Source organism: Pogona vitticeps, chromosome 3 (assembly GCF_051106095.1).
Source record: "Pogona vitticeps strain Pit_001003342236 chromosome 3, PviZW2.1, whole genome shotgun sequence".
Taxonomy (NCBI): Eukaryota; Metazoa; Chordata; class Lepidosauria; order Squamata; family Agamidae; genus Pogona; species Pogona vitticeps.
Window position 1 is genome coordinate 221,156,407 of NC_135785.1, and position 25,812 is coordinate 221,182,218.

The window sequence follows — 25,812 nt, forward strand, 5'->3', positions numbered from 1 at the left end:
GTTTTATAATGCATAATAATTCTGTGGTTTGATATGCAATATGGAACAACAACATACTGCCAAGTTAATTCTGATTTATGGCAACCCTTTCCAGGTATAAAATACTCTGAGGTTGTTTACCATTGCCTTCTATAGTTGCCTAGGACTGCATAGCTTGCCTAAGGCTACATAGAGTGGCTCTTCTCCCAGGATGCACAGGGTTCCCAACTGCTGGCTCTGCAACCAGATACTTACCTCATTGAGCATCTACTGATTTAAAAAAATGAGAAGAATATGGTATTAGTGGGTTAAATAGAATTTTTTTAAAAAGGTGTTAGCTGGCACATACATTTTCTCTGTTATGACAGTGAAAGAAATTGGGCTTCCAGTTTAGCAAAAAGTACTACCCAAAAGTCTCTACCCATCCAAGCAGAGAGAAGTTCTAAGGAGCACAGTGAGTACATGTTTGGTTTCCTTTAGAGTTATCCAAGGCAGTGAACTTATTTTGAGGATTGGGTTCAACACTCCTGTTGAGAGCAGACTAAAACTTGGAATAGATTCACAGCACCCTTGAAATTGCAGTTAACAGGCACCATTGCCTCCAAAAGTACTTTTCAGAAATCGCGGCCAGGGTTTTGCCTTTCTCTACCCAGCACAACAACTGTCGTTTGGATTATTTATTAAATATTTTGATTAAGTAATCCTTAGCTACAGGATACAACTTTGCTAAAATGTTGCTACTGTCCATTATTTGCTTTTTAATCCCACCCAACTAGTAGCAGTACTTCTGTTCAAGCCATTGAAACACTCAGACTCTTTGCTGTTAAATCTTACTAATGAGGCTTTCAATTTTTTCCCTAATTGTCCTGGCACTTAGGGATTGATAATGTTAGGAATTGAGTTCCGAGTGTTGTCTGCAAATATATAAACAATAGTGCAATGGCACAATTGCCACATATATCTAATACAGCTTCGAATCAAGACATTTGCTATAAAGCTATGAAACAGATTTGATACTTCTTGATTTTTATTATCGAAGACAGAAAAATCATAGAGGCACATCTCTGGGCACAACACTTGAAAAAAATACAGCAGTGGTAAAAGAAACAAACATACACAGGCATTTTGGGTAATTAACATAACCCAACAGAATTATAATCCTTGATGCCAATCAGTTTACTATAGTTCTGACTGTACTAACAGCCTCTAGTTAGTTCTCATCTCCCATAATCCAGGCATCAACTCTTCCACCTGGCCAGCAAAAAGGCAGGAAGGAGCAAGAAAAGAAGGTTCTTGCTTGTATTTTTAAAAACCCTTCAAGGACTCTGCATGATGTTAGTGAGGCCTTGGTTCATAGCTTTCTTTGGGTGTTCCCTTTCAACTGTCCCAGGTAGGTATGTGCAGCATGATAGATGAATCCACTGTGTTGATAGCTTCCTATCCAAAATGTTGAACTTTCTAATATTTAATCTTGTGCAAATGTGCTGCAAGAAAACAAAGCCCCAAACCTGCAATAATGACTTTAATTTATAAATACAAGAATATTTGTACGTATTCAGATTTCTGTTGTATTTTACAGTAATTTTAATGCCTCTTTTTGCTGGTCTTGTTTGGTGAAAAAAAAAGAAACCATGTATGTAGACAGTGATATGTTATCATGCTAGCTCCAAAGTACTATCTAAAAGTATGCTCAGGCAAGGCTCTTCCAGTCAAAATACAAAACTACCTCCACTTGTCGATTTCAAGCTACATCCGATGGAGGCCAGAAGTTAAAGGGATGCCTTGAAAGTCGTGTCTGCACCTTTAAGGTTTCATCCCTCCCACAAGGAACCTGTGGACTGCCAGTGTCACACTGCAACTCCCATGATCCCTTACAACTGACCGTACCAGCTAGTGCTGCTGGGAGTTGCAGTTCCAGGTCTAGAGGGCTGCAAATTTATCCCCGACTTGTATGAGGCACCTTCAAATCCCTTCTGATTGCTTGGGTACTATTCCATCTATATAAAATAGATGTACGTCGGGTGTGGAAAGCAAGAACTAACCAAGGCATTTACGGTATGTCCTCCTCCGACCCCAATAAAATATATTTTAAAAAAAAATCTGGTTCGATCCCAGTTTTGCTCCAGGGCTACAAAATTCTGTTGCAAAATCTCGCAGGATGCCACCTCCAGGCTTGTTCCAATCCTGCTGCCTTGGGCAGGGGCGGCGAAGGGTGAGAACCAGCTTGGAAAGCTGCAACAGGTGGGTCTCCTTTGAACTAAGTTGCAAACGCTGCGTCCTGATTTATTTTTATTCGCTTCCGTCTCAGACTTGGAAAGGGGAGACTCTCCACATGTTGCATACACTTCCCATCATCCTCCACCACGGGCCTTTCCAAGTGGGGCTGCTGGGAGTTGCAGTCCAAGTTCCTCTTGGAGCCGCGCTCCCCCACCGGTGCGGGTCCCTCCCCTGCTTTGGAAGAGCCTCGTTCCTTTAACCGCCGGCTGCCTGGTGAAAGCTCAACAGATGCCCCCGTTTCCTGTGAGGGAAACGCAAGCGGCAGGATCCCACCCCCTTCCTCCCTCGCTTTTCTCCGCCTCACGCACGACGCTTTTTGCGGGCACCTCGAGGCCGGGCCACGGTCCCTGCCGGTCTCCAGCGCCCTGACCGGGTTGAGCCACAGCTCGCGGTCCCGCCGAGTCCCTTGGCGGCCGGCCGGCGGGCGGGCGGGCAACGCAACAAGCCCCTTTCACTAGGAAGGAGCCCGGCTGGCGGCAAGAGCAGGAAGGGGCGCGCCCGCTGCTCGCTGGCTGGCTCGCCGCGCAGGAAAGGAGCCGCTGGGCCGCAGCCTTGGCTCACGCTGCCGCCCACGTGGCATTCATTGCTGGCCGCGCCGAGGCAGCGCTGAAGCCCGGAAAGGTCGGTATTACATTTCGTTGTTGTTTAGTCGTTAAGTCGTCTCCGACTCTTCGTGACCCTATGGACCGGAGCACGCCAGGCCCTCCTCTGTCTTCCACTGCCTCCTGGTGTTGGTAGCTTCGATTACACTGACACTGTCCAACCATCTCATCCTCTGTCGTCCCCTTCTCCTCTTGCCTGCACACTTTCCCAACATCAGGGTCTTTTCCAGGGAGTCTTCTCTTCTCATGAGATGGCCAAAGTAGTGGAGCCTCAGCTTCAGGATCTGCCCTTCCAGTGAGCACTCAGGCTTGATTTCCTTCAGAATGGATAGGGTTGTTCTCCTTGTAGTCCAAGGGACTCTCAAGAGCCACCTCCAGCACTACAGTTCAAAAGCATCAATTCTTTGGCGGTCATCCTTTATAGTAACTGCTCTCACTTCCATACATCACTACAGGGAAAACCATAGCTATGAAAGCTATGCGGACCTTTGTTGGCAAGGTGATATCTCTGCTTTTTAAGGTGCTGTCTAGGTTTGTCGTCGCTTTCCTCCCAAGAAGCAGGCGTCTTTTAATTTCGTGGCTGCTGTCACCATCTGCAGTGATCATGGAGCCTAAGAAAGTAAAACCTGTCATTGCCTCCGTATCTTCCCCTTCTATTTGCCAGGAGGTGATGGGACCAGTGGCCATGATCTTTGTTTTTTTAATGTTGAGCTTCAGACCATTTTTTGCGCTCTCCTCTTTCACCCTCATTAAGGGATTCTTTCATTCCTCCTCACTTTCTGCCATCAGAGTGGTATCATCTGAATATCGGAAGTTGTTGATATTTCTTCCAGCAATCTTAATTCCGGTTTGGGATTCCTCCAGTCCAGCCTCTTGCATGATGTATTCTGGATATAAGTTAAATAAGCTGGGGGACAATATACAGCCTTGTCACACTCCTTTCCCAATTTTGAACCAATCAGTTGTTCCAGATCCAGTTCTAACTGTTGCTTCCTCTCCCACGTATAGATTTTTCAGGTGATAAATAAGGTGTTCAGGCACTCGCATTTCTTTAAGGACTTGCCATAGTTTGCTGTGGCCCACACAGTCAAAGGCTTTTGTGTAGTCAGTGAAGCAGAAGTACAGTGGTGCCTCGCATAGCGATGTTAATCGGTGCAGCGAAAATCGCTGCAAAGCGATTTCGTCGCTATGCAATTAAAAAAACCCCATAGAAATGCATTGAAACCCCTTCAACGCGTTCCTATGGGCTTAAAACTGACTTTTAAGCGTAGACCCTCCATATGGTGGCCATTTTCGCTGCCCGGTAAGTGAGGAATCCGTCCCTAAACACAGCGGCTGGCCATTTTGTTTACCAGGTGGCCATTTTGAAATGGCGATCAGCTGTTCAAAAATCATCGCTTTGCGATAATCGGTAAGCGAAACGGTACCGATCATCGCAAAGCGATTTTTTCCCATTTAAAACATTGCAATGCGATCGCAAAAGCAATAGCAAAAAGTTCATCGGTATGCGATTTTGTCGTTAAACGGGGCACCCGTTAAGCGAGGCACCACTGTAAATGTTTTTCTGCAACTTTCTGGCTTTCTCCATAATCCAGCACATGTTAGCAATTTGGCCTCTAATTCCTCTGCCCTTTCGAAATCCAGCTTGTACTTTTGGGAGTTCTGGGTCCACATACTGCTGAAGCCTACCTTGGAGGATTTTAAGCATAACCTTTCTAGCGTGTGGTAAAGGTAAAGGTTCCCCTTGATATTTAGTCCAGTCGTGTTCGACTCTAGGGTGCAGTGCTCATCCTTGTCTCCAAGCCGTAAAGCCAGTGTTTGTCTGTAGACGGTTTCCATGGTCACATGGCCAGCGCGACTAGACATGAAATGCCATTACCTTCCCACCGCGGTGGTACCTATTTATCTACTCGCATTTACATGCTTTCGAACTGCTAGGTTGGCAGGAGCTGGGATAAGTGATGGGAGCTCACTCTCGTGGATTCCATCTTATAACTGCTGGTCTTCTGACCTTGCAGCACAGAGGCTTATGCAGTTTAACCCACAGCGCCACTATGTGTGAAATGAGTTCAATTGTACAGTAGTTGGAGCATTCTTTGGCGCTGCCGTTCTTTGGGATTGGGATTTAGACTGATCTTTTCCAGTCTTCTGGCCACTGCTGAGTTTTCCAAACTTGCTGGCATGTTGAGTGCAGCACCTTAACAGCACCATCTTTTAAGATTTTAAATAGTTCAGCTGGAATGCCATCACCTCCCATTATCTGGGTTGTCAGGAATATCCAAATCTTTTTGGTATAGTTCCTCTGTGTATTCTTGCCACATCTTCTTGATGTCTTCTGCTTCTGTTAGGTCTGTTAGGTACATATTAAATGCATATGGGCAAAAGAGCAATGGCGGCAGGACCAACTGCCTGTCTTCCAGAAGAAGATTTGCGCCCCTTTCCCATGAGAAAAGGATCCCGCCGAAGGAATGGGGGAGCAAGGCTCAGCCGCCCGTGCTCCCTTACCTCCTGGGCTGGGCAGGTGAACCCCTCTTGGCACGCCCTCCGAGCAAACTCTTAGAGCCATCGTGCCAGGCCCGACAGTTGTCCACCATTGGTGATACAGCCTGAGGCCTGGCTTCTGGGATGATGCCATCCCACTTTGTGTCCGCTTCCCGACGTGCTACATATAAGCGAGGATATTCCGTCGAGACCCGTGTCCCCATTCCCAGCTTTTGCCCTGCCGGTTTCTTCCCTCACCCCCCCCAACTTCCACGTGTTTTTTTTATTAGCTGATGCTCATTTTCTGCCCCATAGCGCCAATCCCCACGTCCATGCCGAGTTGCAGAGAAGGGTAAGGGAGCGGAAGGATGTCATCTGTTTTCTGGAGGGGCAGTGGCAGTAGCCGTGGGAGGAGTGACCTGTGGCCTTCCAGAGGTTGCCAGGGAGCAGCTCCCAACATGGACGATCACATGGGATTCTGGGAGGTTCAGTCCAAGCACATCAGGAAGGCCCCAGGTTGCCTACCCGTGGTTCTGAGGATTGGTCCCGTGCTGGGGAGCTGAGAGAGTGAGGAATACTGCCAGCCTGTGTGGGCCCATTTTCCTTCAAAGAAACAGCCTAAACTTGCTTGCAAGGCAGACAGTCCTTTTTGCTGTTGTGGGGCTGGCATTTGCTTCTTTGGGTTTGGTGGTGGGTCGTCTTTCAGTTTTGTCAGGCCCTTGGGGCAAGAGAGGGTGTAATTTGATAGGGAGCATTTCCAGATAACAGTCCATTTGTTCCTTTTAGATAAGTGCAGTGGTCTGTTCACTTGTTTTATTTTATTTGTTACTTTTATATCTCCCCTCTTTTCTCATGGGATTAAGGCAGAATGCAGGGTCTCTTTCACATAATCTTAATAGCCATAGAGCTGGGGTCATGTTAAAAGGGAGTGTTGTGGGACAACAGTCCAACAGGATGATGACTGGCCCAACCAGTGTTGGGAGTTTCATGGCTCAGTGAGGACAAAGATTTGCAGTTTCTGAGTCTGAGATTTTAATAGTGAGCACTACTCCAGCAGAGGGAGGATTTCCATGACATGTCATATTTCTTCTGCAGCCTACCTTAGAGTTTATGGGTGGTTTTGAACATGTTTACGAGTAACTGGTGAAAAAGGACAGATTACTCATAAACATGTTTGAATTTATGGTTTCAAATACAGGTTGCAGAGAAAATGTGAAACATCATAGAAATCCTCACACTATGATCCGTATATCTATCTCCCCTCCCACTGTGATTCACCTTTCTAGTTTCCATAGGCAATAGTTAGGGTTATTCTGAAACATTTCCAGAGATTGCAGGTCTGTGATGCTTATATTTCTTTTTCCAATATTTTGTTTTGGCTGCTTTCAGATATGTGTGTGGAACAAATTCTTGTTCCATTGTCCCATCTATTTGCTTCAATTGTTTCATATTTGCATCTGCCTTATCTTATCAGCACTGTTTTTTTCCTGTAGCTCTCAAGTATTTCTAAATGCAGGAGGGCATAAAGTGGTGCTCCTTAAAATATTTAGTTTAAGATGTAGCAGACAAGAAGAACTAATGTTTTATGAATTACCTTCATTACCAAGGGGCTGGCACAGGTTGTTAAATGGCATGATAGTGATGTGTGCATCATATATTGGTGCTCCTATTTCTGTGTGGCTTTTTAATCTCAAAATATTCTACATGATATGTTTCTCTGGCGATTCTAAGGCTGAAGCCAGCTGCTAATAGGCAGGCAGTGTTCTCCCAGCAGGGAGAATAGAAAGGTGGATTGAGGACACCAGGCAATTACCATTGTCACAGAAAATATCATGGGATCTCAGCAAGCAAGACAGAACAGCATTTTAAAAGCTTTATCTTAAAAGAAACATGTGTGCAATCTGATAATGGAGGTCTGAAAAGCTGAGGTGGCCCTGCTGAGATGAGATCCACCCACCCCCCACCCCACCCCACCCCCAGAAATCTGATTTTTTCAGACCTAGGAGAGAAACTGCAAGTCTTTCTGTAGCAGGAAAAAGTGTAAAAAAGGTGCTAATTCATGCCATAGTAAATTGTTTCAAATTAATTCACATACATGAACACCAGTGTCTTTATGCTTTTCCTCCATGGAGAGTAATGGGAATGGGAAATATTCATTGAATTTCTTTCTGCCTGTGCCCCTGGTGGGTTTAATTTTCACAGATAAGGAAATTTTGACTTGTGATAGTGACCCTGAACATGCATATTTGGTATGCTTTACCTCTGTTGATATGTGGTTCCAATACATGTTGTCCAGGGTTGCAGTCCTGTAGTCTGATTCCGGTACATGTTCACTTGGAAGAAGGTCTTGTGTAATGGGCTGGGAATTAAATGACTTGCTACAGCACACTGGCAAAAGAATAGGACCCTTGATTATGGATGGTTATATAGTATGTTCTTGAGCACATTGACTCAGAAATAAGTAATACTGAAATGAAGCAGTCTCAAAAGTGTCTACAGGAATTTTGGGGAGCATAGTGATATGTTAGCCTGATTTGTATGTATAGCTCATGACTACAGGGAAGCTGAAATCTCTACTATCTCTGTACTTCAAAATAATACATTTAGTGTTCTCCCTCCCTCCCCAATATTCATGAACAGTATTAAAATAAGCAGTGTAATACTTCACACAAATATGTGCTGGATGACTGTGTTAATTTCTTTTTTACTTACATAGGATCATGCCCAAGAAAGGAGAGATACGACGTAGCACAGAGAAGGAATCACATTTGCCATGCAAACAGGCAAAAGTGGAAGCAACCTGCCCTTTACTTTGGAAGTATGACCACCCAGAGAGTTTGTTTGAGTGTTTGATCTCTCCTATCAAACAAGATGTATTCTTCAGAGAATACTGGGAGCAGAAGCCGCTATTGCTTCAGAGAAATGACCCTTCTGTGGCATTGTACTACCAGTCTCTATTTCCATTAAGTGACTTGCAAGACATAGTCAAGCAGGGTTTATACTATGGAAGGGACATTAACATCTGCAGGTGTGTGAATGGGAAAAAAAAGATTTTTAACAAAGATGGCAAAGTCAGCTACACACAGCTGAAGAAAGACTTTGATCAGAAAAAGGCTACAATACAATTTCACCAGCCCCAAAGATTTAAGGTAAGGTTCCAGCAATTCTCTGTAGTGTGAAGTTGATTTTGCAACTGTAACCTTGGCTTGACATACAGGTAGCAAGTGAGCAGGCTGTGAAATTGTATGTGCCTGTTCTCTGCCAAGAGTTAAGGCTACATGTGACTCGCTGACCTGGATTGAAAAGTGTCCAGGGACATATCTAATTTGATTATGAAGCCGTGGATTGCTCAAGTTTTATAATATTGTATATCATCTGCTTCATGCACAGTTGCTTTTTTATTGAAATCACAGGAGTTAGAGAACTAATTTCAACTCATTGAACTGGGGATCACTTGGTAAAGAATGGAAATATAGTGTTTTAATACAGAATTTTGGAACTGAGGAAAATATTAGAACAGTGTATCTGCTGTACAGATTTGATTGAGAATGAAGATTGTGTCTTTTAAAACTATCATTGTTAGTGCTAATGTGGTTTTGTAAACACAAAATTTTTCACTACAGTGGGGTCTTGACTTAAGAACGGCTTGAGTTAAGAACATTTTGACTTAAGAACCGCTCTCATAGGAAAATATTGACTTGACTTAAGTACTTAGATTTGAGTTAAGAACTGAAAAAAACCCACGTGGGAGGCAGGGAAAGTGCAAAATTTGAACTTTCAGTTAACTGTTGGCCAGTGAAAAGGGTGCCTGTCTGCTTCCTCACTCCTCCCAGCGTTTAGAGAGTGGATTGGGAGACAGTCTTCAGACTGCCTGGTCCTGTACTGCCTGGACTGTATTTTCCCTGCCTTCCCTGAACCTTTCTTGACAAGAAAAAAAGAAACAAAATATCCCCCTCTAGTGGTCGAAGGCGGAATAGCAGCTTCCCATTAGTTTCTATGGACGGAAAAGAGCAGATATGGATCAAATGGTTTTCAGTGCATTCCTATGGGAAATGCAGATTTGACCTGAGAACTTTTTGACTTGAGAACCGCCTTCCAATACGGATTAAGTTCTCAAGTCAAGACCCCACTGTACTTTATATGCACTGCAGTTTTGGAAGCTATGATAATCAAGCATCAATTGATAGACTTGCCGATCTGTTCCAAACAGCTGCCTATGCTGCCTTTTAGGGGATGCTCTGTTTCTGCTGGTTTTTCTATGAAAAAAAAAACTTTGGTTGAAATCCAGTAGTAGGTTGCTGATAGAGTAGGCCCATTGAATCACTGGCAGTTAGAGAGGACTTGACTCACCAAATCCTGCTGATTCTGTGGACCTACTTCAATTGTGACTTACCACTGAATTTCAGATATTAATTCAAGAATATTTGTTGTGTTTGAGTAAAAATGATAGTAACTGTATGAATTTTGAGCATTTGTGTATGCATTTTGTTTGTTTAGTGTTATTTACAGTTGTGTGGTATGTATTAATAGGGTGATACTTGTGAGGGAGCTATGGTTTATAGAGTTAACACTATGTCTGTAACATCTACGGAGTGAGTAGAGGGTTATCAAGTTTTAAAGTCCTGCGAAATGCACCAACTGGGCTCGCTTATTTTGAGACTGGATTGTTTGTATCACTGTTCCCAGATAAGGAAGAAGCTAAGTCTTGACCTTGAAAATTCGTCTCAACTGGAGTTGAGCTAATTAAGCAACTTGATTGGTACAGCTAGGGCCAATTACAGGAAGACACATGACTGGTTGGTTTATGGGCTTGTGGTTGGTGAGATGAAGGATTTGAAGTAAGAAAGAACAAAGACACCCTCCATCTTGTATCATCATCATGGGCTGGTCATCATGATGTAGCATTCTTGTGTCATGCTAGCATGCTGTCGCCTACGAAGAACTTGTACATGTCTGTGAACATAGCTTAGAGCAGTGGTTCTTAACCTTTGTTACTCAGGTGTTTTTGAACTGCAACTCCCAGAAGCCTTCACCATCAGCTCTGCTGGCTGGGGTTTCTGGGAGTTGCAGTTCAAAAACACCTGAGTAACAAAGGTTAAGAAGCACTGGCTTAGAGAATTAGCTTTTCTTTGTTTTCTTTGGGAACAGCCTTGAGCTCTAACTGATGATTTTTTAAAAATTAATTGCTGGAATTAATGGAACCTTTTGGCTATGCTATGCCCCCTTTTTTCTTTTTAATAAAACAATATTTTTTTTAACTGAAGCTGTGGTTGATTCAGACAACTGTGAAAGATTTGAAGGTGCTAATCCAGTGTTTGAGAATGCTCAGAGATTCAGAAGTATTTTGGGTTATTTCATTTTCTGTGCAGGGTTAGTTTGCAACTAGGAGCAGCAATCTGCTGCTTGTGTATTTTCTCTGAGTTCCCTGGAGTAAGGGGCTCAGAGTGTGCTAGGGAAAGGCATGGGCCTTAGCAGGCATTTCCTGACCATTAGTACACTAGCCTCCTGGACGTGACCCATCCAGGCAGAGAAGGTAGTATGCCTGAGTGGTGAGAGGAACACCTCTATGTAACCCGTGGGTAAATAACATTTTTTCACAATTTATTTATTTGATTTATATACCGCCCATTTGGCAAACAACTAGACAGAACAGCAAAGTAACAGAATAAAACAATATCAGTACATTAAAAAGTGCAAATTAAATACCATAAAATGCAGTGGCGACAGAAATACAATACAAGAAATTACAATTAAAAGCATCAAAATGGAAAGAGTGCCCCCCCCAAAGGGAGGCACCTAGACTACAGACAGGGGGGCACCCGCAGGATTTTTGTCTTGTCCAGGTTCAGCCTCAGTCTATTATCCCTCATCCATCCCAGCACTGCATCTAGGCAGTGCTCAAGGGATGGGACAGCATCCACTGCAGAAGGATGGAAGGAGAAATAGAGCTGAATGTCATCCGCATATTAGTGACAAAAAGCTCCAAAATTCCTGATGACCTCCCCCAACGACCTCATATAGATGAGATGATTGACCCCTGCAGGACTCCGGAATTGAGAGTCCACAGAGTGAACAGCATCTTTCCAAGCTGAACTCTCTGAGGATGTTCCTCCAGGAAGGACTGAAGCCAGCCCAAGGCCTGACCACCAATCCCCAACCCCGAGAACCTCCCCAGGAGGATACCGTAGTTGATGGTACCAGTGGCTCAAAGGCCACTGATAGGTCCAGGAGGACGAACAAGGACGTTTTGTCCCTGTCACCATCCCTCAAGAGGTTATCCTGCAGGGCGACCAGTATCATCTCCATGTCGTGACATGGCCTGAACTGGAGTAGATCAAGGGCATTGGTTTCCTCCAGGAGAGCTTGAAGCTGGTCAGCCACCACTCTCTCCACCAGCTTGCCAATAAAGGGGATACTGGTGACTGGGTGATAGTTGTTAATATCATCAGACACCAGTCTTATTCTAGGAATATTCTTTACATATTCAGATCTTGATAGTGAGCTTCTTTTTCTTCATAGAGAGAAGAGCTTTGCCTGATATTTCACTGACTTACCTCTTCACACTTATCCATATCATAGCTCAGGCTTTTCACTGTGGAGGAGGAGGAGGAGGGGAAGGATCTTCCTCCTAACTTCCTTCTCACAAGTTTCCCTCGCCTCCATGAATTTAGTCTGAGAATTATAATTTGCCAAACTCCTGCAGTATAGGATCTGTTCAAATAGATTCAGAACCCCATGGACCAGAGCACGCCAGGCCCGCCTGTCTTCCATTGCCTCCCGGAGTTGGGTCAAATTCATGTTGGTAGCTTCGATGACACTGTCCATCCATCTCGTCCTCTGTCATGTGGCACAACAGCTGTATGTGCCAACAAGCTCCTTTTTTTCCCTAAGGGATGGTGCACAGTTTGCTGTTTGCCTTTTTGTCATGTAGGTCATTTGTACATCCCAATTAGAATGTTATATCTGTTTGGAACCATACAGTGTAGGCATGATGAATAATGAGGCTGGGAGGGGAAGGTCACTTACCCTTACATACTGACATGTCTGTTTCTCTCTTCCCTGCTCTCCTTTTAAGGATGAACTCTGGAAGATCCAGGAAAAGTTGGAATGCTATTTTGGTTCACTGGTTGGATCTAATGTTTACATTACTCCTTCGGGGTCCCAAGGCCTGCCTCCACACTATGATGATGTTGAGGTAAGGGGGACCTATGACCTATGATTGCACATCATAAATGTTTTCAAAAGTACAGTAAACTTTACTGTAAAAAAAAAATCAGAAATTGAATCTTTAAATGTTTTTGTCCAACCTTCTCTAAATTCGGCACAGAGCAAGCCCATAGTGTCTTCTGTTACTTTGCCAAATATGGTTGTGATTCGAGAACCCATTTAAAAGTTAAGATGCACTATTTGGACTGCCCTGTCCTGTTAGAAATGGCTTATGGTGGTTGTTTTGACTAATGGTGCAACATCAGTGGTGCTTTCCTGGGAACCTCTGTGAAAGGGGATTATATCTTGACATAAGACCCTCTTTCAGTGTTACAAAGAGATGTTTTGCTACTCATTGGCTTGTGTGCTTTCCAGGTTTTTATCTTACAACTGGAAGGAGAGAAACACTGGAGGCTCTACCAGCCTACTGTACCTCTTGCACAAGAATACAATGCTGAACCTGAGGAGAGAATTGGAACTCCAACACATGACTTCCTATTAAAGGTATTAGTGCTTCCTTTCCCTCCATGCTAAGCCATAGAGAAAGATAGATTTGTTTTTGATACAGTGCTTCCTTAAACATCTTCAAGAAACATTTCACTTGGGTTTTTTTTCATCCCAAAGGCCCCATTTTCGCACATCTGATCGGCGGTTCCAAAATGGCCGCCCACTGTGTTGCCTCGTTTTAGAGGCACCGAAAATGGCCGCCCCATGGAGGATTTTCGCATAAGGTGAGTTTTTAAGCCCATAGGAACACATTAAACACGTTTTTATGTGTTTCTATGGGCTTTTTAAAATCGCTTAGCAATGAAATCACTTAGCGACGTTTTTTCCTGCACGGATTAATGTCGCTAAGCGAGGCACCACTGTATTATATCATAATATTTAATGAGTTTGCAGCCACCATGAAAAACGTGTGTAATGATAGTGAATTAATTTCTCCTTCATCTGAATTGTGCAGTTTAAATGAAATATTATATACACGGTATAGTTTGCATACAAGATTTTGGATGAAAGTCGTGCTATAGTATAGCTCAGCATGAGACTGAAATCATTTTGTTGCAGGACAGAACTGTATCTTCAGTGGTTTGTATTTTTTTTGTTACTGAAAGTAATTTTTTTTTGTTTTTGCAAGCATAGCACTAAAACAGTTAAAATAGCTATTTGTCTTGTTTGCACTTCCTTCCAGCCAGGAGATTTGTTATATTTTCCAAGAGGAACTATTCATCAAGCTGACACACCTCCTGGGATATCTCATTCTACTCATGTGACCATCAGCACCTATCAGAACCAGTAAGCACCTTGTATATGTTGCTAGTTTAGGTTTCTTGCTCAGGACAGTGAACTGAACAAATCAGTGATTTTGTTAGCTAAAATGCTTTGCTTTGAGTGAAAGTGGGGAGAATCCGGACATGATGAGAATTGGAAAATTGCTGAGAATGACAATTTCTTTAACTGCTCATCACATCCTTAGGTTCCAATATAGTTATCCCATGTTAGATTTGGGGAATTGTTCCTCCTTGTATTTGTTCAGAAAGGATTGTGAAACTGCATTTTTTGATCTAGATTTTGTGACTTGTTCTAAGGTTTTTATTTAACTTGCTGTCTCATTTGTAGCTTTGTGTTTTTGGACATTTTCTTTATTTTACATATATTTTCCTTATGTATGATGCTTATAGGTCAGCTGATGTGATAACCCCTGTGCAATATGTTTGTCTCCCTGGGCACTGATACTCGGCTGCAGCTCTCTCCCCCCCCCCAAATTATGGCATTACATTCTCACTTACTGATCACTTGATTCCATTACAAGAGTTTGTTGGCACATTGTGAGGAATCATTAGAACAGAAAGTAAAGTGGTTGTGCTGCTGCTTTCTTCACTTCCTTGGGAAGCACACAAGTTTTCTTATAAAGATCTGTTAAAGAAAGCATGACTTTTTCCACCTTTTCTTTCAGTGCTTTTTGGTATTCTACAAGCTAGCCCTTGGTTCTGGTACACAGTTTGAGACAAATAATTTACTGACTAAAATCCAATAGTAAGTCGCGTGTCAAATAGGCTCATTGAATCAATGGAGCTTACATAGGTTTCACTCAAAAAATCTGATTCAGTTGCTCTACACCAGTTGCAACTTACTGGATTTCAGGCACTGTGTAATAATGTATTTCTCTGGAAGTAAGTTTCACTATTTTTTCAACAGGGGTTACTCTTAGGTAAATGTTCATTGGATCACAGTCTTGGTCATTTCCACACAGTTTGTTGTGTGGGATGTAGATTCAATGATCTTATCTCTTAATGCTGAAATTTTATAAAACTTTTAAGGCTTTTTTCCTAAACAAAAAAGTTATCTTAAGGAGTGCAGGCTCCCAGAATTATTTTCAAGTGAGCTTTGATTTATTAACAGAAAACCCCAACTCAGTGAAATTGCAGCTAATAAATTACTGAATGTGACTATAACAACAAACAGTTATTGAGATCAGACTATTAAATGTAACATGGAATTTTTGTGAGGGATAGGCAAAGGGACTTCAATTGCTCTTTCATATCTTGCTGAAACCAGAAATCTGCAAAACTCAACAGGCAAAATATAAAGAAAAAAAGGCTCTTTTAAAACTCAGTCATGCTGATCTTTGGAACCTTAGATAATATGCTGACGATTGCACAAGTGACTTCATAACAAGGGAAGAGCAACTGGATGGAAACAAGGAAATGTTGATTAGACTCAGAATTAGTCATAGTAAAGCCAGTGAAATCAGTGACAAACATAAGTCCCGTTTATTTTACTGAGTTTTTGAGTTAACTTTTAAAAATATGCTCTTTATTTTTAGCAAGAAACATTGCTTTAAACAGACATTTTTTTTTACCAGTGGCTTTGTTTTATTTTTTGTATGCCAGGTCTTGGAGAGATTTCTTCTTGGATGTAGTACCTGGACTTGTTTTGGCGACAGCAAAAGAAGACATAGAGTTTCGGAAGAGCATTCCAAGACAGTTATTGATGGTAATGTTTCAAGACTGAAGAAATAAAAAAAATCAGTACACATTCGCTCCTAGAATAAAAAGTTAATAGTTTCAGTTTTAAATATATACCAAATTCTTTGATCTGTACCAGGAGTTCCAAAACGATACTTCTTGAAAGAGGTATCTCTTTGCAGCAGGTATCATATTCTGTCTGGTTCCCTTTAACAGCCTTATGAGTAAAACCAGTATGCTGCCAGGTTTTATTTTCTCCTGTAGTTCTCTTATGTTAGAGATACTGTTTTTATGCTAGATTGCTTCCTGATAAAATCATAAAATAGCAACAGCTATTGTAGAAAGTCAAATCAGTCTTCAGAAAAGTTTTATTTTTAATTTTTTGCTTTAAAATGTTAGGCGATGTGAATTCTAATGCAGTATGATTGTTTGTTGTTGTTTAGTCATTTAGTCGTGTCCGACTCTTTGTGACCCCATGGACCACACATAGCACGCCAGGCCCTCCTGTCTCCCACTGCCTCCCGGAGTTGGGTCAAATTCATGTTTGTAGCTTCGTTGACACTGTCCAACCATCTCATCCTCTGTCGTCCTGTTCTCCTCCTGCCTTCACACTTTCCTAACATCAGGGTCTTTTCCAGGGAGTCTTCTCTTCTCATGAGATGGACAAGTATTGGAGCCTCAGTTTCAGAATCTGTCCTTCCAGTGAGCATTCAGGGTTGATTTCTTTTAGAAGTGATAAGTTTGTTCTCCTTGCAGTCCAGGGGACTCTCAAGAGCCTCCTCCAGCACCACAATTCAAAGGCATCAATTCAGCTTTCTTTATGGTCCAGCTCTCACTTCCATACATCACGACAGGAAAAACCATAGCTTTGACTATTCGGACTTTTGCTGGCAAGGTGGTGTCTCTGCTTTTAAAATGCTGTCTAAGTTTGTCATTGCTTTCCTCCCAGGAAAGCAGGCATCTTTTAATTTCGTGGCTGCTGTCACCATCTACAGTGATCATGGAGCGCAGGAGAGTAAAATCTGTCACTGCCTCCATCTCTTCCCCTTCTATTTGCCAGGAGGTGATGGGACCAGTGGCCATGATCTTAGTTTTTTTTATATTGAGCTTCACACCGGTTTTTGCACTCTCCTCTTTCATCCTCATTATGAGATTCTTTAATTCCTCCTCACTTTCTGCCATCAGAGTGGTATCATCTGCATATTGGAGGTTGTTGATATTTCTTCCGGCAATCTTAATTCCGATTTGGGATTCCTCTAGTCCGGCCTTTTGCATGATGTATTCTGCATATAAGTTAAATAAGCTGGGAGACAATATGCAGCCTTGTCATACTCCTTTCCCAATTTTGAACCTATCAGTTGTTCCATATCCAGTTCTAACTGTTGCTTCCTGTCCACTTATAGGTTTCTCAGGAGATAGATAAGGTGGTCAGGCACTCCCATTTCTTTAAGGACTTGCCATAGTTTGCTGTGGTCTACACAGTCAAAGGCCTTTGCATAGTCAATGAAGCAGAAGTAAATGTTTTTCTGGAACTCTCTGGCTTTCTTCATAATCCAGCACACGTTAGCAATTTGGTCTCTAGTTCCTCTGCCCCTTCGAAATCGAGCTTGTACTTCTGGGAGGTCTCAGTCCACATACTGCTGAAGCCTACCTTGGAGGATTTTGAGCATAACCTTGCTAGTATGTGGAATGAGTGCAATTCTACAGTAGTTGGAACATTCTTTGGCACTGCCCTTCTTTGGGACTGGGATGTAGACTGATCTTTTCCTGTCCTCTGGCCGGGGTTGAGTTTTCCAAACTTGTTGGCATATTGACTGTAGCACCTTAACAGTGTCATCTTTTAAGATTTTAACTAGTTCAACTGGTGTGATTAAAGGTAGGCAAAACCTGACTTGCGGGGTTGCTGCAGAGTTTGTTTAGATATCTTGTAATAAAAGGTGGACACAGATGAGGCTTTTATCCCTGGGGAAATGACAGACATGAAAGCTTTATAAATAAGAAAGTAGGTGAAAACTAAGCAAAAATAAACATCTGGATATTTGGTTTTATCATTGGGGCATCTGGTTCTATATAACTTGATCAGCCTTGCTTTCCAAAACTGTGGCAGTTGGAAGAGACATTCCAAAGAATTCTAGCCTTATTTCTGAAATGCTCCCAGCAGTGACACAACATATGGAATGCCTGAAGGATTTTAAATTGCCTTGTCTAGTAAGCTAAGTTCTTAGAAACTTGCATTCTTTTTGTTCCCTGTGTTTAGAAGGTGGATTTGTCTGAATCATCAAGGCAATTAAGTGGCTTCCTGAGGTGCCTTGCAGACCGTCTGGAAAGTGGCAAAGAACTGAAGTCATCTGACATGAAAAAAGACTTCATTATGAACAGATTGCCTCCCTTTTTGGGGACCAATTTTGACTCTTTAGCTGCAGGTGCTGTTTAAATTTATTCCGGGTGCTTTTTAATAAAGAGTAAGAAGTAATTTGTACCATAAGTATGTAGAATAATGTATGTATCAGACACAAAGAAATAACATAGCTAAATTAAAATGTGGGTTGTGTCAGGGATCGAATATAGATGTTATATTTCTGAGGAGTCTTCTGTTTTGCTGTTTTTTCTTTCATGTTGTCTTTAGTGTCTTTAGGGTGTGCATCAAAGCATGTGCAGCTACTTCCATTATTTTAAAAAAATGTATTTTGCAGTCTTTCTAATTAGGGAAATCGTCTCTGTAATCATCTCTGAGTCTTTACTTCATATAGTAATAGTACTCTTGCAGGAATTTGTCAGCTCTACTACTTCAAAATAGACAAAGAAGCATAGAGGTCTGGTTGTCTATCCTTCTGTCCAAAGTAATGTGACTATTCTTTATTTAGGTGGAGCTATGCCAAGGTTAGGCAGCACAATCAGATTACGGTTTAAAGACTATACAGTAATCACAGTAGAGCCAGAACAAGACCTTTTGGTGAGTTCAGATACTTGATTTTCATTGAAGATTTTTTTTCCTTATAGTGGCTGTGTGCTATTTTTATACTGCTTAGCTGAATCCCACAGCATGTGGTTAGGACTTGTCATGACATCACAGCAAATCCTACTGGACTGTTCAGAAAAAGAAAGGTGCTAACATTTTGTAGGAGTTGAAAAGCTAGATGTGGTTTCTTCTCTAAAATTGGGTTTAAAACACAAGGGAATGTGTGCGTGTGCGTGCACCCCCCCAAAAAATTTAATAATAGCTTACTATAGTCATAGCTCAACAGTATCTCTAAATAATGTTTGAAGAAATATATTTAATGAATGCTGGAATCCTGTTTGCAAGGTGCAATGTAAATTTATGCTGTTCTGAAAATGCTGGGTGTTCTTTCAGGTCAGGGAGTCTGATGCCCGAACCGCTTCCTAAGAGTCATACAGAACTTTGTAGACGTCCAGGTCAAAATCAGAACCCTGTGTTTGTCACAGCTGGCATTTATCTCCAAAGTGTTAATTCCAGTATAACCCAAAGGAATATTTTGCACATTGTACAAGTCTCGCTTTTTCTGAATATCCTTTAATTTCTTTGTCCCACACAAGACAGACAATAAATGTCCAATAAATTTTCTATTTTTTTCTTTTTATTGAACACGCACATTGCAGGCATATATAATAATAAGAATAATAAGAATAATCTTATATATTGTTGTTCATTGAATTTTCTATTGAAAATCCAAAAAAACTGAACTATAAAAACTCAATATAATGTTATAGGAATTTAACTATGAAAACTTAATGGACTAAATGGAAAATATCAGTAACTACTCTAACATTACTTAAAATGGTTAACAAAAATTAATATGGTGCTTAATGATGAAATAATTATCTGTAACTTAAGTGTTACAAATACTTAATAAAAAAGTATTACAAAGACATATTCTTTCAACTATAGAAATTAATTCTCAAAGTCACATCTATGAACATCTTGAGAGACGATGTAGTTAAGAGACTAAAGCAATTATTATAAGCAATTATATCAGTATATAAGAAACAAAAATATTACACACACAAACAAAGAGCAGAGTTTTCTCCTTTCTAACGGTGCTTTCCTGGCGTCCATTGCCCGTTATCTTTTCTGGCTGTTATTTATACCCTTATCTTTCCTTTATCAACTCTCAATAATTGTCTTTGTGGGACTTGGAGGTCCAGGGGCTTGGAGCACCAAGAAAAAAAATTAATAGGAAATTCTATGATTGTTGTATCTACTGTACCTCTAAGGGTGTCTAATTCAGAACCTGGCAAGCTGCCACTATGATGATAATGGAACTGTTTTGAATAAAATTTTGCAAAGCTTGGAGTAATAAAGACCTGTGGCATAAAGCATTTGATGCACCCAAGGTTCTAGAACAACAGACTGTTGTAACACAAAGGTATTAGAAATAAAAATATTACAAATTATATGTCTTACATCCTTTGTTTATGCTTTATTATCATTTGTAAAACATTTGTTGAACCACCAGAATTGTTATGGTATAGCAACTAGTGCTTTTAATTTTCGGGGATTTTTTTCCTGCACCTCCTTTAGTTATTTTAACTCTCTACACACCATATTTTATGTCTTGACAGTTCCACCCCAGCAACAAACTTTATAAGTTGATTGCCCGGTTAACCACGTGGTTCCCGTTTCAATTGATTGGTCAATACCCTGGCAGAAATGTTTCATGAATAGTATTTTTGTCTTGGTACAATTGTAGTGACTGTGTGCATAATGTCAGGTTCTTCTTCGTGGCCTCTGCGAATCACACCCTAGGTGATCCGCGCCTGCGCAGAGCTTCTTCGGCTCCAGAACCTTTTCCTCCAAAAAGAGTCAAATAATCTGAGGCTGTGGTCATCCGTCCACAGCCTCAACAACTCTCTTGAGTCAATTTTGGTTGGTTCTCCTCTGATGATCACAGACTCCTGTCCCATCAACCATGTTCTCAATAACCAGAATAAGATGATAGAGTTGATCGTCCTCTCCTCCTAGTCTGCAGCCTTCTATTCCATCGAGCAACCCCTCAGTTATTATTTCACCCGAGGGCATCTATCCTGAGGGACTCTACACCATTCCCTACTCGGTGCCATCCGACTGCCCACCGGTCCCTAAACAGAGGCATCGACAACAACAATCTCAACAGCCGGCTCCATCATATGTGGCTAAAACCCATGCTCAGCACAATCATCAGATTGCCATTTGCCTTGACCAGTGCTCGTTTCAACAAGCCTACCAGAAGAACCTACCAGCCGACCGGCCATTTTACCTGGTTCGATGGTACCATCTAGTAGTCGGCCTCCCTCTCGACAGCCATTGGTGTTGAAATGGCCATACCACCAAGACTCTACTATACCTCAAGCCGCTCCCTACCTGGTGCTGAAAAAGCCCAGAAAGGTCGAGGAGTTCTCTTCCACTTGCAAGGATTTTACAGCCCCAGCCTCCCAATAAGTTTCCTACCAGACCAGAGGATGGAAATCATTCTTCACGCTTGGCATCGCCAGTGTCTGTATATTCTACTGCTATGCCATCGCATCAGCAACCTCCATTTAGACACCACAGGGACACAGGCTCTGATATTGACGATCCACTATATCCATCCTGGTTCCATGGACATCCACTCCATCCCGTTACCTCTACAAGATTCCTGACCTCTGGTGAGTCCGAGACATCGACCCCGACACCATTATGATACCGGGCTTGACACTGAGGTCCATCCACACCAAACAAGGTCCATGCCCTGCCTCAAGGTAAGATAGCTTATTAGTCACCCAGGGTGTGATTCACAGAGGCCATGAAGAAGAACGACAGGTTACCCACCTGTAATTGTAGTTTTTCGAGTGGACCTCTGTGATTCACACATCCCACCCGTCCTCCCCTCTGTCACACCATTTTGCTTACTCTAAGCGGAGATTGATGTAACTGAAAAGGGACGCTTGGTGCCAAGGTACTTATACGGGGGAGGGGCTTATTCTAATGTGTTTTTTTGCTACCGCAGAAGCTCTAGAATCTTCTGATGAGGCTCCGCGCAGGCGCGGATCACCCAGGGTGTAAATTACAGAGGTCCACTCGATGAACTACAATTGCATGTGGGTAACCTGTTGTTATACCAGCCATAGTTAACTATCCCGAAAAGGGATAGATGGTAAGGCTTTTGAATTATCAAGCTCTGAAGGAGGTGGAAGTTGTACTACAACCTTCCATGTTGCTTGCTAGGCGATACATAACACGTGAGTTCTTTTTGTTCTTGTTTTCCAGGATGATTCTACCAAAGAAATTATTTTTGTGTATCATTCCTTAAAGAATAATAGGCAAAACCATATGATGGGAGATGAAAATATGGATGAAGAAGAAATAAGAGAGGTTAGTTTTTTTCCCTTGATTCTTTCCATTAGGCCCTTTTAGTGATGCAATCTGCGCTGAAATTCCTCATTTAAAAATCTCAGTTACCTTTGAAGAAATTGCACGGTCTGGCTGTTCTTTTGTCCCTTTATGCTGGTCACATGTCAATACTGTGTTAGGGTTTTGGTTAGTAGCATCCTTCTTCCTCTCTCTTTGAAGTTGCTTGCTTTCTTTGGAAACATGAGCATTCTCCCAAGTAGACCAAGGAGCCATGTGGACTGGCATCCTCTGTTCAGCAGTAGTTAGCTAGATGCCTTTAGGAAGCCCAGAAGTCAGGTATAAAGTCAACAACCCACCTTATTTATACTAGAGTAACATTCTGCTGCTGCTGCTGCTTCTTTTTTTAAACTTGTAATTTCCAGGATCCTTCAGCTAGCTTGACCAGTAATTATGCTGCCAGGTGATTCAGTCCAAAGAAATTAACTTTTTCAAGCTGCAGTACCTTTGATCCCTGAGGCTGAATTTGGTTTTTGTAGTAAACAGCTTTTATAGAAGTGACTGTGTTAGTTTGTGCAAGCATATCCACTCAGTAGAAACTGACTTTATCTGCAAAAGCTCACATGAAATGTAAGCTTTTAAGGTGTCAATAGCTTTTTGCTTTGTTTCTATCTGAATATAGTAAACAGCTGTGATTTTTATATGTGTCTTGTTCCCACTGTCGCATACTGAGTCATGTTTTAAAATACCTATGCTGTACATCATCTTGAATATTATTCATTGAAGTATGTTCTACTGAATTTTTAGATAAAAGTGGGGAATGGAAAGAACAGAAATGAGATGGATTTGGTTTGTTTCAGGTTTATTTATTTACAGTATAGCTATTTACTGTGTTGTAATGAAAGTTAAAGTCAACCTTCTGTGTAAACCTGTCTGTTGTTTCATTCTTGGACTGGGATTGGAATGTTCTGGGTTCAAAGTCCTACTCGGCCCTGAAGCATTTGGTTGGGCCCAGAACAGTCGCCCAAATGGGAAAGCCCCATTGTTGGTCCTCTGCTTCTGCAAGCCAGGTCGAGACAGACATGTAATGAATATAGCGAGTTACTGTAGTTTCTTTCCAAGTGTCTGTTAATTTTTCTACATCAGATTTTTTAGTGGGTAAATTGCTGTTTCTTCTTTCTAAAACAGCACTCTTCCTCCTACATGCTTGAGAAGGAGGAATTTTGTCTTACATTAAGGGCATTCGATTGTACATTTTTTTGGAACACAGAGGTATTGTTTTCGATAAGCTCTGCAGCTGACCTAACATGAATCGAAGCTGCTTAAAGCTCTCTTTTGGAGTTGTGTTAGTGCTGCACTTCTGCTGGTTATTGAAGTTTTTCATACGCCACCTGTCTTAAGAAATAAGAACGGACAATGAATTAGAATAAAAATGATGTGGCGCATAACTTTTCACAAACATATTAGCTAGCTGTCTCTTGGCCCTGTTCTCCAGGAAGCATTTCAAGCATGTTCTCCCAAAGTGGCATTTTGAGGCAGATTAATTGTACATTTACAATTTTGCAAGTAAGATTCTCTTCATACAAGGCTTTTGCTTTCATTGCTAATGAAAGCACAGCATATGAGAACAACATCCTAGATATATTTGCACTACAGGGGTGGACAACCTGTGCTCTCCAATTATTGTTGCACAACTGTTTCCCATATGAACTAATCTGACCTAAGACTGATGGCAGCTGTAGTCTGATAGCTGGAGGGCCATATGTTGCCTCTAAGGAATTAGGGATTCTGACATTGCCCACCCAGAATTGCCATCAGCCCTAGTTTTTAGCTGCAGATGTAGCAGCAAGGCCTGTTAACTTCAATAGCACTTAAATTTTCAAGTAGCCTAAGACATTTAGCCTACACCAACCTAAAAAGCTATAAGGTCCATTGAACGTGGTTGGATTTCCTTCTATGTGAATACGCTTTGGATTGTGTTGTGGAAGAAGAGTAGCTGATATGTGTAGTTAAGATGTTCACTAAACTCACATAGATTGGGCTGACTGCTTTGAATCCAGTTAATCCAGTAAAGTACTCTTAGTTTCCCTGGGGCAGGCAAATATTTGGAGTAAGCAAAGCAAGAAATGGCTTCTAGATTTAAGATGCTAGAGCTGCCATAAATATGATGGGAGTGTACAAGATTGTATGGTCCACAGCTTTTGCTTACGCACAGTAGATATTCTTCCACATTGCTGACACATACTGTTTAGTTGTTCAGAAATCACATTTATTCACCCTGGGAAACACTGCAACTGTGGCCTATTCTCTCCAGTGGAGACAGTGAGTCTATTTGTGGGTGATTTCCATGTAAGTCAGGATGCTGATTTTCCAGGACAAGGATTAACATGCAGAGTCTAATGGAAAGTTGGACACTCCCTTTTTCAGAGTTGTTTCTTTCCACATGTAAGGGAATAATGGCATCAGAAATAAGAGAGGATCAGGGCCACCATGTTCCATTTTACTGAGCACGTGTGATTTCTGAATGACTGAACAAAGCTGCCGTGTGCTCATTCTGTCCTGCTTCCTAGGCCGCTGCTAGAAATTTAATTCCCTGTATCAAGATGGCAGATAGCTTTCTTGTGATGATAAAACACACAGGATGTTGTAACCTTAACACATTAGGGATCATCAAGATAATTCAGCTGTACAGTGGACCCTCTACTTACGGAATTAATCCGTATTGGAATGGTGGCTGCAAGTCGAAAAGTCTGTAGGTCGAATCTCCATTGACCTACAATGCATTGAAAACCAATTAATTCCATAACTAGCAGTTTTTTTTCTATTTTTGTTCCATTTTGGTTTTTTTCTGGTCTGTAAGTCGATTCTCCTGCTGCAAGTCGAATCTAAATTTTGCGACCAGAGAAGTCTGTAACTCGAAAAGTCTGTAAGTCGAGCCGTCTGTAAGTCGAGGGTCCACTGTAGCAGGAATCTTAACTTAGCCTTTATAATTGTAAATAGTTCTAGCCTGTGATCAGCGGTTTAGGTATATGGCTGCAGAGCCAAAGGTTGGGAGTTTGATTCCCCACTGTGCCTCCTTGACAGGGGTAGGACTCAGTGATTCATAAGAGTCCCTTCCAGCTTTGGAGTTCTATGATGGTGATGGTATAAGAAGATACTTATAATGAATAGTGTTCATCTGCACAAGAGCAATTGTTAGTAGACCTGGTTACATATAAATCTGTGTAAAGTATTCTGTAGCAGATGTCTTAGGTTTGTTTCAATCTGGCATCCCTAATGTGCTTCATTTCTGTTCTTTTTTTTTTCTAAAATAAAGACTCATGGGCTACGGTTTCCCCTGTCTCACATGGATGCGCTGAAGCAGATTTGGAACTCTGATACTATCCGTGTTGAGGAATTGAACCTTTCTTCAGATGCAGAAAAAGAAAACTTGGTTCTTTCCCTGTGGAGCGAATCCTTAATTGAAGTAAATTGATACCCTGGATTTTGGTGGGTGGGCAAAGCATATGTGTAAATCTCTTGATTGCGGCAGAAGGGATGTAAAGCATGACCCAGCCAAAATTAAAAGTCTGTTACAACACAGGAACACCATGTTGTTGCCTCTTGCATGGTACAAAGGGTCCCTTACATGTTTTTTCAACAGATGTTGTGAAAATTGTGAAAGGCAGTTTGGTAGCCCAAAATTTGAAGTACTGTCAAAATTTATTTCATAAACTGAGACACAGACAGGTATCTAAAAGCTGGGAAGGATATTGCTGTTCCCTCTGCCGTCCGATCACCTCCTCCAGCGCCACTACCGGGGCTCACCTCCAGCTCATGTCGCCGCCTTGTCCCCTGCCTGAAGGGAGCCCGTGAGTGGTGCTGGAGGAGGCGATCCTGCAGCAGAGGCAGCAGGAGACGGAGGCAAAGGAGCCGCCACGGTCAGCTGCCTCTCGCTGCTGCCCATTGACTGCTGCCACCACTGCCAGATCGCCGC

The 25,812-nt window shown here is 41.9% G+C and overlaps 1 protein-coding gene across 4 annotated transcripts; it reads left to right on the forward strand.

Annotated features, from left to right (window-relative positions):
• The first annotated feature begins 344 nt into the window (after nucleotides 1-344).
• RIOX2 (ribosomal oxygenase 2) lies at nucleotides 345-25,422 on the forward strand. 4 transcript variants are annotated; one of them, XM_020810428.3, is made up of 10 exons: nucleotides 345-433; nucleotides 8,056-8,488; nucleotides 12,415-12,534; nucleotides 12,921-13,049; nucleotides 13,735-13,838; nucleotides 15,437-15,539; nucleotides 17,769-17,934; nucleotides 18,376-18,464; nucleotides 21,756-21,860; nucleotides 25,153-25,422. In XM_020810428.3, the coding sequence occupies exons 2-10, from the start codon at nucleotides 8,060-8,062 to the stop codon at nucleotides 25,309-25,311; spliced, it is 1,404 nt and encodes a 467-aa protein (XP_020666087.3). In that variant the 5' UTR covers nucleotides 345-433; nucleotides 8,056-8,059; the 3' UTR covers nucleotides 25,312-25,422. The 4 variants fall into 4 exon arrangements, with proteins under 4 accessions (XP_020666087.3, XP_020666067.3, XP_078245952.1 ...); XM_020810408.3 differs by lacking the exon at nucleotides 345-433 and adding an exon at nucleotides 1,269-1,369; XM_078389826.1 differs by lacking the exon at nucleotides 345-433 and adding an exon at nucleotides 2,099-2,220.
• Nucleotides 25,423-25,812: the final 390 nt, after the last annotated feature.

Excerpts from the sequence above, each read along its gene's own strand:
- RIOX2 (XM_078389826.1), top strand. The coding sequence starts at position 2,138 with ATGCCACCTCCAGGCTTGTTCCAATCCTGCTGCCTTGGGCAGGGGCGG. Across the intron at positions 13,050-13,734 it reads CACATGACTTCCTATTAAAG|CCAGGAGATTTGTTATATTT; the intron begins GTATTAGTGCTT and ends ACTTCCTTCCAG. Across the intron at positions 18,465-21,755 it reads AGCCAGAACAAGACCTTTTG|GATGATTCTACCAAAGAAAT; the intron begins GTGAGTTCAGAT and ends CTTGTTTTCCAG.